Source organism: Thalassophryne amazonica, chromosome 2 (assembly GCF_902500255.1).
Source record: "Thalassophryne amazonica chromosome 2, fThaAma1.1, whole genome shotgun sequence".
Lineage (NCBI taxonomy): Eukaryota > Metazoa > Chordata > Actinopteri > Batrachoidiformes > Batrachoididae > Thalassophryne > Thalassophryne amazonica.
The window spans coordinates 112,848,296-112,864,843 of NC_047104.1; the positions used below are offsets into that span (position 1 = coordinate 112,848,296).

Consider the following 16,548-nt stretch of genomic DNA (forward strand, 5'->3'; position numbering starts at 1 on the left):
GATGGCAGGGGGAGAGAAGCTGCAGACAGGTGTGTAAGACTACAACTCTGCTTCCTGGTCCCAACCCTGGATAGTCACGGTTTGGAGGATTTAAGAAAATTGGCCAGATTTCTAGAAATGAGAGCTGCTCCATCCAAAGTGGGATGGATGCCGTCTCTCCTAACAAGACCAGGTTTTCCCCAGAAGCTTTGCCAATTATCTATGAAGCCCACCTCATTTTTTGGACACCACTCAGACAGCCAGCAATTCAAGGAGAACATGCGGCTAAACATGTCACTCCCGGTCCGATTGGGGAGGGGCCCAGAGAAAAGTACAGAGTCCGACATTGTTTTTGCAAAGTTACACACCGATTCAATGTTAATTTTAGTGACCTCCGATTGGCGTAACCGGGTGTCATTACTGCCGACGTGAATTACAATCTTACCAAATTTACGCTTAGCCTTAGCCAGCAGTTTCAAATTTACTTCAATGTCGCCTGCTCTGGCCCCCGGAAGACAATTGACTATGGTTGCTGGTGTCGCTAACTTCACATTTCTCAAAACAGAGTCGCCAATAACCAGAGTTTGATCCTCGGTGGGTGTGTCGTCGAGTGGGGAAAAATGGTTAGAAATGTGAACGGGTTGGCGGTGTACACGGGGCTTCTGTTTAGGACTACGCTTCCTCCTCACAGTCACCCAGTCGGCCTGCTTTCCCGGCTGCTCGGGATCTGCCAGAGGGAAACTAACGGCGGCTAAGCTACCTTGGTCCGCACCGACTACAGGGGCCTGGCTAGCTGTAGAATTTTCCACGGTGCGGAGCCGAGTCTCCAATTCGCCCAGCCTGGCCTCCAAAGCTATGAATAAGCTACACTTATTACAAGTACCGTTACTGCTAAAGGAGGCCGAGGAATAACTAAACATTTCACACCCAGAGCAGAAAAGTGCGGGAGAGACAGGAGAAGCCGCCATGCTAAATCGGCTAAGAGCTAGTAGCTGCGCTAAGCTAGCGGATTCCTAAAAACACGCAAAGTGAATAATGTGTAAATAATTTAGAGGTGATTCAGCAGAAGGAGTGCTTTAGTTAAGGCACGTGAAGATTACACTGGGAAACAAATCGTTATCTAGATAACTAGATCAATCTAACTGCACAGCTTAAACAGCTAACAGATACAGCAAAACACCGCTGTGCTCCGGAACAGGAAGTGATACAATACCGCAGTGAGAGCCAACCACCAGTAGAGGCAAGCAAGAGCGTATGCCTGACAATGAATTAGAATTGTAGTTTACCGCAGGAACAGTGGATTTTTCTGGATCAATTTGTCCCTCAACAAGCTCCACTTCTTTATACAATCATCAACATACAAACCAGTGGTATGGTACATGTAATTTTCCTCCATGAATTGCGGGTCATTTGAGCATATTTTTCTGACTCCGTGTTGTGAAGTTGGTCATATTTGCGGACGTTTCTGCCAAACGTATTTGATCCATAATCGAAATGTAATCAGTGGGCGCACTACAAAAACTATAAAAATATGACGGGAGAGGAAGGAGTGAAAGGTGACCAATCACAGCCCTTTGTGGTGTCCGCCATTTAGCAGGTGCACGTCAGGCACGTCAGGATCTAAAGCAGTTTGGTTCACCACACTGAGGTTTATGTGTGAAACTTAACACCATATTACAGTGCAGGCAACATGCAGCATTTTGTTAATAATCACCAGCCTAGAATTATGTCCTGCCTTGCGTAGGTCCCGTGTCTGAGCATGTTTTGAATAAAATAAATGGCTGGTCTTTTAATCAAGGAAACACGGTACCCACATTCCTCGAGTCGGTGAGTGTCAGTGCTGAACTTCATTTCGTACTTCTGTTACTGGGCACGTCCAGAGTGCTCTGTCCGGTAATGTGAGGGGTGTTTAACAAAATTGCACTGCGATTGGACAGGACATTTTGTCCAATGTGAACAAAAATCCATTATACAAAATCCAGTATCTACAGTGTTTATTACATGGAAAATCATACAAAAGCATTGGGACTTTTGGTTTTGCCTGGTGAGTGCGAATACCTGGTTTGTACGATGATGGTTTAGGCGAGTTTTGCTGTATATAATAAAGTAATTCACGCCATACTGCTGCGGATGCTTACCTTCATACGGTCATATTTATCATCGACATCCTGGATCCAGGAAATGAACTGACGGGCATTGAAGCGATCTCTCACAGACTTGTTTTCATCACCCTGAGAATGCATATGCCAATTAGATGATGTAGACTACAACCTAATGATGGCTTTTGTAACTGACTTGTAACCCATATCCTACCTGGCTCTCTGATGGCATATTATACACTTCAGAATCCAACAGCATAGTGCAGGCACTGAAAGGCACAGCCTGATTGGCTATTGTCCTGGCTGCTCTGCAATGGACCCTCAAGACTTCCTGTTCACAGGACACAATCAACTTCTCCTATAAAAGGGAGGGGAGGAGGGATGGGATTCAAAACGTACATTGGTTCAAACAGATGAAATCAGATTTTAAGTTTAAATGAGCCTAACAAAGCAGGAGAGGAATACAGACAGATTACTTTCTATTAAAATTCTATTTAAATGGGCATAGGTTGGCAGTGAACAATGTGCACATTATTGGACAAAAAGTCTAGAAAACAATAAGTATGAAACAAACATGCCTAGACAACGTCCCTTACCCTTTCTATACTGTGTTGCAATCTGAGCTTCCCCCGTACTGCTTCCTGTTGCCGAAAGAGCTCCTTCAAAGGTTCTGATAGTGAAGGAGGCGGTGCAATCTGGTATGCAAATCAACAAAATAAATTTCTATAAGCTTTTAGTTATCAAAAAAAGACAGCATAAATTATAGATCCTTTTCACTGAAACACAAAATATTAATAACATTTTAATAATTGCAAACAAAAAAAGAAGGCAAGAATACTACAACTCACCACAGGGATGTGAAGTTTGCTGAGGGGCTTTCCATCTAGTAGGTAGGAGCCGGTGTAGGTGACATATTCAGCATAACACTGTGGAGCCTGTGGTGTGATGTAACACAGGATCTTCCTCTTTTCCTCAATCTTCTTCCTGATCTGCAGGTACTCAAAGTAGGGATTGGAACGGTCACTGTGGTAGGGCTCAATATCATCCAGCTTGATGGCATTGACCACTACAGCCAAAGTCTGCTGTATCATTTCCCTGGTTTGTTGCATGGCGGTGTTCACCAGCTGGACCTGGACCTGTTGCCCGGCAGAACGTGGGAATTTCCTCTTCCGTGGGTAATGGGGGTGAGAATCTTCTTCATCCATAGAGAGAGGACGACCTTTAGATGTCTTATTGAGAACCACTGAGGAAGCTGTCACAGGTGTAGATACAACTACTGCAGGGGTTGAAATAGATGTAGTAGAAGAGACGGTGAGAACAGAATCCTTGTCTTTGTCTGAGAAGGAACAAGCTGAGGTTGGTGTTGGGGTTCTGGCAGGAATTGGGGTAATGCTCATTGCTGGATTGGTTGTTACCAGAATGGCAGTGGCAGATGAGGTGGTCATGCTGGAGGTAGGAGGGATAGCTGCAGCAGAGGGATTGTGCTTAGCCAGCATCTGGGCACGATTGCGGGTCATTCTTTGAGGGATTTCCTCCACCTTTTTGGGGACATCCACAGTGATGGAAGCAGTAGTCAAGGTTGCTGGCATCATTTTGGATGTTGTGTCCTGAGTGTCTGCCAGGTCCACTGTATTAGAGATTGAGACTGCAACTGGAAGATGAGGAAGAGGACTACAAGACAAGGATTCTGCTACAGGCTCAGACATCTCTTCCGGTCTTATGTCTGACTTGGCAGTAGACACAGAATCTGGGGGTAAATGTAAAGAGTCAGTAAGTGAATTAATCTGCATTTGATGCTGCTGACTGGCATCTGATTGCACAGATGAATGCAACACACTGTGATCAGAATTCTCTGATCCTCCATAAGGCCCTTTTCCTTCTAATGAGTTGCCCTGTTTGAGAGAGAGTGAGCTGCTGACCAGCACACTCTGAGGTTCTGGGTCCAATTCTTGCTGGAAGTTACCATGTGGTGATGGTACAACTAGGTCTTGCCCAGTAGTGTCCCCTAGCCCTATAGCAGGGCATGGAGGCTTGGTACCCAGGCTTGGTAGGTCTATCTCAAGTAGGTCTGAATCCTCTCTGTCTGTGAGGGTATGTCTAACGTGACTTGGCAATGCCTTGCTATGGTCAGTTAGCTCAATGTCTCGAGAATCAGCCTCCTCTGACTGGTCAGGTAGGGGAAGGTCAGGCAAAGAGAATGGCCCAAGATCATCCAGCTCATCTGCATCTGTTGAGAATGGATCTGCCCAGGGAACAACAGGTTCATGGCTAACAACTGGAGGCAAGTGGCTATCAGTGGTTGCACTGAAGGTATGAGCGATGTGTCTGCTGTCTGGACCTATACATGTTTGCTCTGTGTCCATTTGGTGACACTCCTCAATAATAGGCTTGTGGCAGTCTTGGAACATAGATTCCATCCGAGTGGAAGACGATGAGCTGTTCAGATAGTTGGGCTCACCATCCATAGCTGTGTCAGGCCTCTCTGGAGAAGGAATGTCAGCCACAGCCTCTTTCTGTTCATCAAAGTCTTGTTCAGGTACATAAGACCTGGAATAGGTGGCATAGGGAGGAGTTACAGAGTGGTGTCCTGATATTTGCTGAATGTCAATGTCTGAATGAGAGTACGGACTAGTTATTTTGGAGACAGCAGCTTCTATCTCCCCATATGTCCTGTGGGAAGATTTTAAGAGCAACTCAGAGTTCCAACTTGAGGTGTGATCACAAGAGTTCTCACAGTAGTCAGCTGTAGCATTTGTGGGAGTGAGCTGCTGGATATCTGAATCCTGTTGATTTGGAGATTCTGTAGGCCAATTCTTCCTTAGATGGTCCTCAACTTGAGGAGAGAAGGAACACATTTCATGCATCTGCTCTGGCTCCACTGTACAATGGTTTCCGTCAGCCCTATCATCCAAATCACACTCATCATCTTCCTCTTCTTCTTCCTCCTCATCCTCATCCTGCTCCTCTGAGACAGGAGGAAGATCTGATGGAACAAGGTTAGGTTCACTGTGGTGAGACTCAGAGATATCATCAATGTCCAAGGGTGGTAGAGCAGCAGGAGCTGGGGTTGGTGGTGCAGCAATATCAAAGCAGGGCTCCTGCGGGTCAGGCTTGTGAACTGGTGTAGAAGGTTTCAACAAGAAACTGTTGTACACAGTTTCAGGAAGGTGGTCATTACTTTCTGAGCCAGACACAGTTGGTGCTACAACATCTGGTGTATGAGTAGAGTCCAAATGAGGGGAGAGCATTCCCATAGGGGAGAAATATGGGGGAGAAAGGCACTCCAACCTGTCCTCTGATGCAGACTTGTCCTCCATTGTTTGAGTGGAAGACAACAGATTGAATTCAGCCCCTGGATCACTTTGTTGCCGAAGAAACTTGTCAGCATCAGCTTTGAATTCGTCTTCTAAAGGCCTTCGAATGTCAGAGGATGCAGAGCGGCTGACAAGTGGAAGCTGAAAGTTCTTTGCAGGGGTAGGACAGGTCCCTTCCTGGAAACTCTGAGAGCTAGGGAATCTGCTAGTAGACAGAAAGAAAACAAAAGCCATTACAACATAATTACAATAAATACTGTAAAAAAGCTTTCAGTCATCATTGATGGCTGGTAACCACAGACTGTGTGCTCAAGTACCTTTCAAAAAAGGATGGGGAACAGGCATTCATTGACATAGTCATAGCTGATGAGTTCTGGCAGTCCAGCCCGTCCAACATAATGTCAGGGTAATCCTCGGCACTGCAAGATGGGGTACGGGGAGTTTGCATTACTTCCTCATAGCTGGGGCAAGAAATTACAGATGTTGGTGTGGGAACCCCAGTTGGCCTGTTTTGGTCTGGCCTGGGGGAAGCAGGGAGGTTCTCCTTCATTTGGTGACTAGCTAACCAGTCCTTTGAATTTTGGCTATCGGCAGGCTGGGTCTTTCTGTCAGGGGACATCATTTGGGCTGGAAGACCCACATCCTTGAGTTTCTTTTCTTTAAGAGGAGACTCGAGGCTGTTTGATTTCTTTGATGAAAGGTCACTGCGATTTTTCCGTACTTCTTCTGTAGACTTTGATTTGTCCTTGAGTTTGGGGTCACCTGACCTATGTCTGAGCTTCTCCATCTGTTTCATCCTTTCTTTATGCCTCTTGTGGCGTTCTTCAATTTGTTGGTCTTTCAGACTCAACATCTGACCAAAACTTGTAAGTCGGAGATCACCATCCACCAGTAGTTTTTCCCGTGGGCGATACTCTTTCCGTATTGAGTCTTTGGACTGTGTGACTTTTTCATTTTCATCCTTAGCCTTAGATTTACTGTGATCCATTCTATTGTCTTTGTCCAATGCATCCCGATTTCTGTCTTTTTTAATATCACATTTAGGACTTTCTTCCTTTGATTTCTCTTTCAGAAAAGTAACTTGTGGGCTGTCCTTTAACCCTGACTTAACATAATCTTTTGAGTGTTTGAATGACCCAAAGCCATCGATGTATTTACTCTTTTCCTCTTTCATTTTTTCCTTATGTTTCTCCTTTTTCTTTTTATCCTTCATTCTGTCACTTATGATACCAGTTGCTTTGTCTTTTTTGGACATTTCTTTTTCGAACTCCAATGTTTTATCATAGTCATCTTCCCCATCTCCCTTAACCCCATATGGGAAAGTGTAAGGGTCGGCTTCAAGTGGCATAGGTTCTTTCTCAATAGGCAGGCTCTCTCTGCGACCATAAGATTCTCTGATCTCCTCTGTCTTGTCCCGTTTATCTACTTTGTCCTTCTTAATTTTTTCCTTCTCTTTGTCATGGCTCTTCTTGGAAGATGATGAGGAATGTCGATGTCTCTCTTTCTCCCTGAACTTATCCTGGGGTGTACATATAGAGAGCGAGTCCCTTCTCTCCTCAGACATATCTGGCAGGCTGATGGAGGAGTCATAGTAACTGCTGAGGATTGGCTCATGACCACGGTCAGTGAAACTGTCTGAAGACATTTCACTGTTCTTGTCATTGGAGTCATCCTTATAGTCATTCATTGCTTCTTCCTCTAATTTTTCTAAGAGGGACTTTTCACTTTCACCACTGCCTTTTGAAGGTTTTCTTTCTTTTGAATGATCTAGCTTGTCTTTGTATTTGTTTTTTGCCTTATCATCAGTGCTGTCTCTTTTGTCAAACAACTTTTGTTTATTTTTCTTCTCTTGACTTGAGTCTATAGATATTCTGTCTTTTCTTTCCTTATGTTTTGCATCCACATTCTCTTTCTTGTCTTTGTTGTGTTTCTCAAGGGAACCTTTCCTCTCTTTACCTGAATCAAACAGGGTCTTTTCTTTCTTTTTTTCTTTGTGCTCTTTTTCTTTAGTCTTTTCTGTATTATGCTTCAATTCTGCAGAATATTTTCTCATTTTCTCTGAGGGGAAATGATCCAGCTCATCTTGATCAGGTGTGGAGTCCTTTCTATGAGAATCAGACAATCCAAGTGAATCACTCAATTTTGCAACACCACCATTGTAGCTGTCCTCATCATCATCACTTTCATCGGTGAATATGTCGGCTATTTTGTACCATGTTTTTTCCCGGATTTTCTCAGTTTTCCTTTCATCTTTTTTAACCTCTAAGAAATCCTTTTCTCTGTCAGCATGTTTGTCTTGACAAGCCTTTTCTTTTTTGTCCTTCGCCTGTTCTGAAGACATCTTTCGATCTTTGTCTTTTCCATGAGTGTCTTTATGTTTGTCTTTGGCTCCCTCCTTCTTGTCTTTGGTGACTCGATCTAAATCCTTCTCCTTGACAGCTTTCTCAGTAGAAATTTTCTCAATTTTCTCCTTATCCTGATCTGCTCCTCTGTCCTTAGATTTCTCTTTGTGCTTGTCAGCTTTCATCTTTTCTCTCTTTTCCATTCCGTCACCCTTCTTTTCTTTCTCTTTTCCAGAAAAGTTTCTTTCTCTGACATCACACGATTTAACAACTACATCAATGTCTTTAAAGAAGACATCACTGCCATATTCATCTCTTATGGATTCCTGCTTCAATTTCAAGTCTTTTCTTTCTTTCATGAAATCATATGAGTCTTTACGGTCTCGACTCATGTCCAGTGAATCTTTTTCTTTTTTATCTTTAGCTGTATCTGTGGACTCCTTCCTCTTCTTATCTTTTTCAGCTGAATGGCTAGAGTTCAACTTCTGTTTTTCTGACCAGTCTTTTTTCTTTTCACTTGTTTTGTCTGACAAATCTTTCTTTTTGGAAGCGGCTTCTTTTTCTGACCGCTTTTCATTATGATCTAATTTCTTGTCTTTGACTTTGCTTTCTTTCCTCCTTGTTTCTTCTTTAACAGTCTCAACAATTAGCTTAACAGAGTTGTTTGCTTTATATTCTTTATACTCTTTGACGGGAGCATCCCAGCTATCTTCTCCATAGAGAGAGGAGTCTGATGACATTTCTGAGCCCCATCTGTCATGATGGTCATCTGAGGCACTGAGTTTTGTGTCCTCAAGGGGTAGGAAACGGCTATTTATATCATAGCCATCATATTCAACATCTTCCTTCTGTGATTTGTCTTTTTTACATTTCTCCTTCTCCTCTTTTGTGGCCTTCTCTTTGTCTACTTTCTGATGCTTTTCTTCTTTCTGTTCATTTTTCCTGTCTGCCTTCGATAAAGATTTTTCTTTTGACTTTTTCTTTTTGTCATCTTTATGAACCTTCTGTTTATCTTCCTTGGGCTTCTCTTTCTCCTTAGCATTTCTATCCTTGTCAGCTTTAATAGGTTTTTCCCTCTCTTCCTTATTTGTTTTGTCCTTGGTGGATTCCTTTGTTTTCTTATTTTTCTCTTCTTTTACTGGTCTATGCACGTCTTTCCCAGATGTCCAATCCTTGTCTTCAGACTTGCTTTTTGACAGCCTGTCGTCCTTTTTTGAATGGTCTTTTTCATGTTTGGATAATTTGATCTTGCCCTCACCCTGGGATTCAGCCTCACCAATTGCTGACTTCTGTCTAGAATCATCAAAATCAAAAGAGTAGCTTTTCACAAATTTCTCATTCATATCTTGATTAAGCACTAAACTAGGAGCTTTGTCCTTCTCCTTATTTTTGTGCTTGTGTTTTGCTTTATGCTTTTTCAACACCTTGCCATCACCATCAGTTTTGGAGACTGTACCGTCTGCATTTGAGTTTTTGTAGAGGTCAGAATTTTTCTTGTCTACTGTATTACTATGAACATTGTTATTCTTTTTTTTGCTCTCCTGCGCTTTCCTCTTTACTTGCTTTACTGACTCTACACTAGAATCGGCAGATGAGTAGTCAGACTCACTGGACATTCTTGTGACTGAATCGGACAGAGAACTAACATCTGACCATGTAGGAGATGAGACAGTCTTCCACCCGTCTGTCCTCCACTGCTTTGGGTGTTGTTCTGCTAACGACGTTTGTTTTTGAGAGTTCGAGTTTGCGTGGGAGGACGATGATGCATTAAAGACTGGAGATTCTTTCAGGCTTGTTGCAGAAGAGTCCTTTACATTATTTGAGCCCTTATCATCTTCACTCTCCATGTCTCCACAATCAGAGTCAGATGTACAGAATTTATCATTTACTTTACCAAACCTGACTTCTTTACTGACATTGTTTTTACTCTCCTTCTTCCGCTTCTTTTTCACTTTATTCTTGTCTTTCTGTTGCTTGGAGCTGCTGGAGTCTCTGGTCTTTGCGTTAGTTGACTGAGCCTGTTGCCTTGGCGTAGGTGTTGGTGTGAAACACAATGTCCTATCATCCTCATCTGAACTGTTGCTGTCAGAGATAATCCTCCTAACAGTTTTCTTTGGTGTGAGTGAGTTACTTTTGGAATAAGTTTTGACTTCCATTTTGGGTATGGAGATGAAGCTGTTGGCCTTGCTGATTGGGTCCTTACGGAAGTCTTTCTTTAAGAGATGCTTATCATCCACTGGGGGGACACGTTCCTCCTCATCATCCTCATCAAATTCGTATTCATCCTTGACAGGTGTGACAGCAGATTTAGGAGGGTCTATCGTTTTCCCTTTCAACTTCAGGCCCTTTTCAAACTCTGAGTCTGTGTTATTGCCATCAACAGAGCTGGATGGAGCAAATGATGGTGCATCTTCCTCTTCTGAAGATTCTGTGGACAGCAAAAGGAAAAATTAACCATCACAAATTAATGAAACACTTGCAGCTCTAGCTGCACAGTACCAAAAAAGTATCACAGCTTAAACAAGGTAAAAGATTGCAATGATGTAAAATTACATACCTGATGAACTTTCTTCAGTTGATGTATATGTGCCTTTCCCCAACAATAAATTCAGCATAGTTGGAGAATTGGCTACTTTCAGTGGTGTTTCACCTCTTCTGTTACTCTGCCGTGGGTCCCCTCCATATCGTAGAAGTAACTTGACCACCTAAAAGAAATCAAATTAAACAATCACCCAAGATGTCATTTATGAACTACAACAGAAGAACTGCTTGAATAATTTTAGCTTATATGGATGGGAGGTAAAATTAACAATGAAGGGAATGCAACACTAGATTCTCGGGCATCATTTCATCACTCATGTAAAATATGAATATAGCTAGCACAATAACTTTATGGTGGAAGATTTGAAACTGACAGTGTCAGGTTAAGAAATTTTTCAAGATCTGGTCATCAGAATTTGCATTGAGAAATACACTACATGCACAATTTTTAGGCAAGTGGATATGTGACCATCATTCATTCACTTTCTAAAACTGCTTACTGCAGTTAAGAGTCACAGGGGGCTGGAGCCTATCCCAGCTGTCACTGGACAAGAGGCAGGATACACCCTGGACAGGCCCTCAGGTCCACTGCAGGGCTGACATATATAAACAAATACGTTCACATGCTCACTTGTAGCAACCGGCAATTTAAAGTTGAACCTGCATGTCTTTCAAAGTGGAATTAAGCCGGAGCTCTCAGAGGGAACACATGCAAACATGGGTAGAACATGCAAACTCCACACAGAAAGGGCTGGGTTGGAAGTGAACCCAGGACCTTCTAGCTTTGAGGCAAGAGTGCTAACCATGAGGCCACCCTGACCTTTTCACTTTCTAACTCTAAGCTATATAAACCTGAATGCTTATTGGAATTAACCATTCTCAGGTGATATGAATTTGTGTAGAGAGAAGGTGTGGCCTAAAGTGACTAATATAATAACTTGGAAGCTTCTTTACCTCAGGCAAAATGGGACCAAAAAAAAACAACAAAACAAAACAAAAAACAAAACTATATGACAAACACTCAAAAGTGAAAAATTGTAAAATACCTTTCAGAGAAATGCAACATTCTAGAAAGAGATAAGCCACTGGGGAACGACTGGAACAATCAAATGTTTTGGTACAAATAGTCAACAACATATCTAGACAGATTTTTGAAAGGTTTTATGTACAGGTAAAATCAGAGGGACAACTGGGCAGCGCAGTCTTGTTTGAGGGCGGGCGCTAAAGGGGTAAAATATGACGCATATGACGTAATATGTCTAATTCCAGTGGACAAACCACGGCATTTTCAATGTGTTTTTGGGCAAATTACATGCAAACAAAGTGAAAATGCAAAGAAAAAGTGAGAACAAAGGTAAAAAGAAAAGCTGGAGAAAAAATGTGTCGAGGCGATTTTACAGGCAAGAGAACGGAGCTACTCTGGTTAGCTGTGTAGGCTAACACTTACTGATGTCTCCCATTCGCCTCCCCTTCTCCACTGGGAACCGGGGAAAAAAAACCTTTTCGTGACTGCTTCGGTGATTGCAGCCAAAAACAAAACAGTACACCATTTATCCGTGTGAAGTTATTTTGTGTATATTGCACAACGGAGCGGAGGTCCCCATAAGTGGTCCAATCCTGCGATATCGTGCAGGATTCATTCGAGACTGCGGTGCCCTATTGATGGACCAGATGAATGGGCACACAGCACCACTTGGAGTCAGGTGCCAGGCAAGGTGGAGGAGGGGTATGGGTATGGGCTGCTATTATTAAAGATAATGTGTCCCGTTCAGATGAAAGATGGACTCAAAATCAACATACTGCTAGTTTTCTTCAAGCAGTAGTGCAGGAAAAGTCTGCATCATTCAAAAAGGCTGTAATATTTTATGAAGGATCTGCTTCATCACATGTATCCAAGTACTCCACTGCTTAGCTAGCCAGCAAAGGCCTTAAAGATAACAGAATAATGACATGCCCTCCATCCTCATCTGACTTAAACCATACTGAGAACTTGTGGACCCTTCTTAAATGTCAGCTGAGGGAAAACAATGCACCTCTTTGAACAGAATTTAGGAGGCTGTGGTTACTGCTGCACGAAACGATCACCAGATCAAGACACTGACAAGACTCTATGGCTGGAAGGCTCATAGCATTCACTGAAAAGAAGGGTGGCTATATTGGTCCCTGAATATTTCTGAAATGTCAAGTGTTGATTTGTTCATTTTGAGTTATGTGCTGTACTTTAATAAATGAAACAAACAAATGAAACAGAAGTGAGAAAAATTTTAGCTTTCCATTTAGTTGCATAATTGTGCACACTAATCATTGCCTAATAATTATGCACACATATTCCCCTGAGAAAACCAAAACACATTCTTCCTTTGTTAAATATTCAGGTTTGAGGTTTATTCAAATTTTGGAATGACTGAGAGCACTGCATCTGTTCAATAATAAATTGAATCCTCACAAAGACAACTTGCCTAATAATCAGACCCTCCAGAAATGGGCAATGCCAGGAATTTAACAATTAATTCACAAATTAATTCTCTCTCTCGCTCTCTCTCTCTAAAGAGAGATACACAGACTGAATTATTTGTTGAATTAATAGTTGTAACCATGGCATCACAAATTTCTAGAAAGACTGAGTAATTGTGCATGCAGTGTCATTATGTTGACTGTATTCAGACATTTATTATAACTGGTTGAAGCAAATACTAATTTTTTACCTTGAAATGTCCATTATTGGATGCATCATGTAGAGGGGTGTCATCATCCAGCCCCTTGGTGTTAACCTCCGCTCCGGCTGCCAGCAGCTGTTTGGCTACTTCGTAGTACCCCCTGTTGCATGCTTCATGTAATGCGGTCCAGCCTGCTCATAAAAAGAAACACTATGTAAGGGGTGTATGCTATGCTTCATGTGTAAATAAAAAAAAAAAAAACCTACAAGTATAATCTCTTACCTGCAAAGTCTTTTACATTCACGTCAGCTCCTTCGCTGATGAGCTCCTTGATGCGACGTACCTCTCCACGAATAGCGGCTCTATGCAGCCGAGTCTCTCCTCTCTCATTCCTTTTATTAACTTTATCTTTGGTTTTAGATGCTGAATTTGGCGTTCCCTTCTGACCCAGACTGGACTGTGACTGGTGCTTTGGTGTTGTGTCTGTCGGTAAGATGAAGCCCACAGTTCAGCATAAGCACAGCTAAAAACTAGTTCAGACAGCAAACAGAACAGGATACTGGCAAGTATGTTTTAAAAAATGCGCATGCGTATAGATGCATTTAAACACTATCTACACTACCTTCTATTACTGCATTTGAAGTCATCTTGACTGAATTCTTTACCACCAGAAGGGGGCAGTCTTTTTCTGACAATTAACAACCAAGTGGCTGGGTCTGCATGCTTGAGCACATTTCATCACATTTACAAGATTAAACACAAGCCTTAATCACATTTACATCATTGAGTTTGCACAGCTATTGTCCCAAATGATATTTGAAATTCAGTCACTTAATCTATGTCTGTCTTCAGGAATGCAACAAAAGCAAATAACGAATACAAGTGGCTATGCATGGTTCTATCCAACAGCACTACCGCAAATGTCAACAGAATGTTTTAAAAGACTGGTATGTTACTGCAGGTTTCATACAGATTGAGAGTCAAACACATTTATCTGCTAACATTTTATGTAACACTTCACAGAACCAAGCACAAAAGCAAGAATATTTGTGGAGGTGGTGGCGGTGGGGAGTAGTGTCACACTGCACAATGGGTAACAGACTAAATAACTGCTTCAAGGACTGTTGCATTCAGACGTTAAGTGTGATTGGTTCAAATGTAGAGACAACAGCAGCCTACTACAAGTTCAGCATAGGACTAACTTTCATTTGCTTGATGTTTCTGTTCTGCATTTCACCATGTTTCTCCCACTGCAGATGAACACACTGACCACCAAACAAATACTTTCTCTTAACTCTTGACATCAGGAGTTTCCCCCTTATATGCACAAAGAATGTGTATGTTATACATTGCTATATTACTGAAAAACTGAGGAATCTGTTCCATTCTGCAATGAACCACAACGTAGTACAGGAAAGCTGTAGCATAATGTGGAAAAACAGCGAATAAACTCAATCCCCAGCCATATACAACAACTGTCAACACCGTGGTGTATATACTACTCCTGCATCTCTTTATTTAAGCCTGCCATCATCACTTTCCCCATATGACCTACATACAAAGCTCCCTATTTCCTTGTCAGCTACCCATCCACAGGAGACGTGGCCAACATGATAACACCCACCTGGACTGTTGATGGACTCCTCAGCTGTCATTTGCATTAGCAAGGCCACCTGCTGCCGCTCAGAGAGGGGGTACCCGGCCCGGATCCCTGGCATCCCCATTCCAAATGGCAAGGCCGCCTTCCGGGTGTTGGTGGGCTCCTTTTTAATGCGCTTCCGCTCTGGACCTTGTTTCTCTAACAAAATTGAGAGACGGAGAAAACATAATCTTAATTAGGTTACAAAGCAACTCAAACAATACATACAAACAATGCACAAATAAAAATAAGGCTATTTAGTAAATCTTATCAAAAAGGAGCACAATAAACCTGTTGATGTTTTATTGTGATTTGTGCAAGATTTACAGTATAATGTTAATTTAACATCTATAGCTGACAAAATGCACCCAAAATATATAGGAACACTTTAAATGCTTCTGCAAAGTTGGAGAAATCGAAAGGTTGTAGTAGAATTTGAGAAGGATTATGTAATCCTCATTCATAATGGTTTGTCATTACATCTAATAGGTTGGAACAACAATAAATATATAACTACAATATGGATAAGAATTATGATTCATTTCACTATTAAGTGGGGATTACTTCAATTTTAAATTATTAATTCTTTCCTCTCTTAATTAGTGTGAAATAATCAATGCCCATCACTCGTCTTTAAATTGAATAATATAAGGAAAAAATAAACCCTACAGTAAGGTATTTAATTAACAATTACAAGTTAGAAATGGACTTCTTGTTGGGCTACAAGAAGTTGTAGGTTAACTCCAACTAAACCTCTTCACTTAAGAAAACATATATATAAAAAATTAATTTACAATGATATGAAAAACAAAAACACAAACAAATCTTCACATTTCAGAAATGCTATCTGGTAAACATTTTAAATTTTTCGTCAAATGGTTCAAAATATCAAATGTGCATAAATATTTTTGCAGGCGCAACACTTGTTATTACCCAACTGCTCCTGTGGAAGGGAGTGGCCATCAGGCAACATCTGTTTGCCTCAAAGCCAATCGATGCGACTCTAGAGATCAGGAAGTGGGTGTGACTTAGTAGAACCACAGTTATGATGAAATTGTTTGTGTACATTGTGATTCAGTACCACGCTAAGGTCACTGCATGCATGCCAGGATGACCGGAGACTGTGCAAGTGGACAAAAGCAGCTGCTCCACACAGACACACCCAGCAATTTTATTCCTTGACAACATACCATGCAGTGACTCTTAAGACTATAGCTACACACACTTCTAACACACCAAGAGGAGTAACAGATACACCCTCAGAATTTTGGCTGATGTTTTCATAGTATGAAAACACAAGCAGCAAAACAAACACTTCTCACAAAGACAGAAATAAACACATCAGATTCTGTTACAGGCAGAAATCAGAAGAGCACTGGATGTGTCTGAGTCTGATTCCTGTGGGGCCCCTTATTCCAAGATTGACTGCACCTCGCTGCAGAGTACATTGGACTCACACTTCCGGTGGCTGAAGGCTTTACAGAGAGAAAACTTTCCAGTTGCAATGTTGATGAACTTTCACTAACATCTGAGAACACTTAAAGCTAATATGCTCAACTCCTCTATGTTTCCACTCTCACGTTCTCCACAACATTTTCCATTTAGACACATTCCTTTTGCTCAGACTTTTTAACTGTTGGAACCACAGAAACAGCCCCAACATTTTTTTTGAGCTGTAGAAAAGTGCTTGGTGAGCTTTTGAGAAAATAACACTGAACTATGAATTCAGAAATGCAGTTATGACCATGGTTCCTGAGCATGACATTACACAGTTTCCCACCAAAGAGTAGCAGTTACAGGTAAGGCTGAAACAACTCGCACAAGATCCAAGCACATGAACGTGTAGCTGGTCTGACTGCAGGATGGCTACAGCAACCTTCTCTTCACAGACGACCCCAGACTAAATATCTGCTTTCTATAAAATCATAGTGTCTGCAAACCACAGAGATTTTTCAAACACATTTTGGCCAATACCAA

General features: G+C 41.8%; 1 protein-coding gene across 4 annotated transcripts in view; it reads right to left on the bottom strand.

Moving 5' to 3' along the window:
• ankrd11 (ankyrin repeat domain 11) overlaps window positions 1–16,548 on the bottom strand; it is a 373,174-nt gene that overhangs the window by 16,101 nt on the left and 340,525 nt on the right. For 3 of the 4 annotated variants that reach the window (XM_034192122.1, XM_034192106.1, XM_034192115.1), the window contains 9 exons: window positions 14,557–14,730; window positions 13,215–13,415; window positions 12,981–13,123; window positions 10,292–10,439; window positions 5,710–10,162; window positions 2,927–5,597; window positions 2,675–2,773; window positions 2,293–2,436; window positions 2,118–2,210 (listed from right to left, as the gene is read on the bottom strand). In XM_034192122.1, the coding sequence (XP_034048013.1) occupies window positions 2,118–2,210; window positions 2,293–2,436; window positions 2,675–2,773; window positions 2,927–5,597; window positions 5,710–10,162; window positions 10,292–10,439; window positions 12,981–13,123; window positions 13,215–13,415; window positions 14,557–14,730 (8,126 nt within the window). The remainder of the gene's footprint in view (window positions 1–2,117; window positions 2,211–2,292; window positions 2,437–2,674; window positions 2,774–2,926; window positions 5,598–5,709; window positions 10,163–10,291; window positions 10,440–12,980; window positions 13,124–13,214; window positions 13,416–14,556; window positions 14,731–16,548) is intronic. The other variant, XM_034192131.1, reaches the window with a different exon arrangement.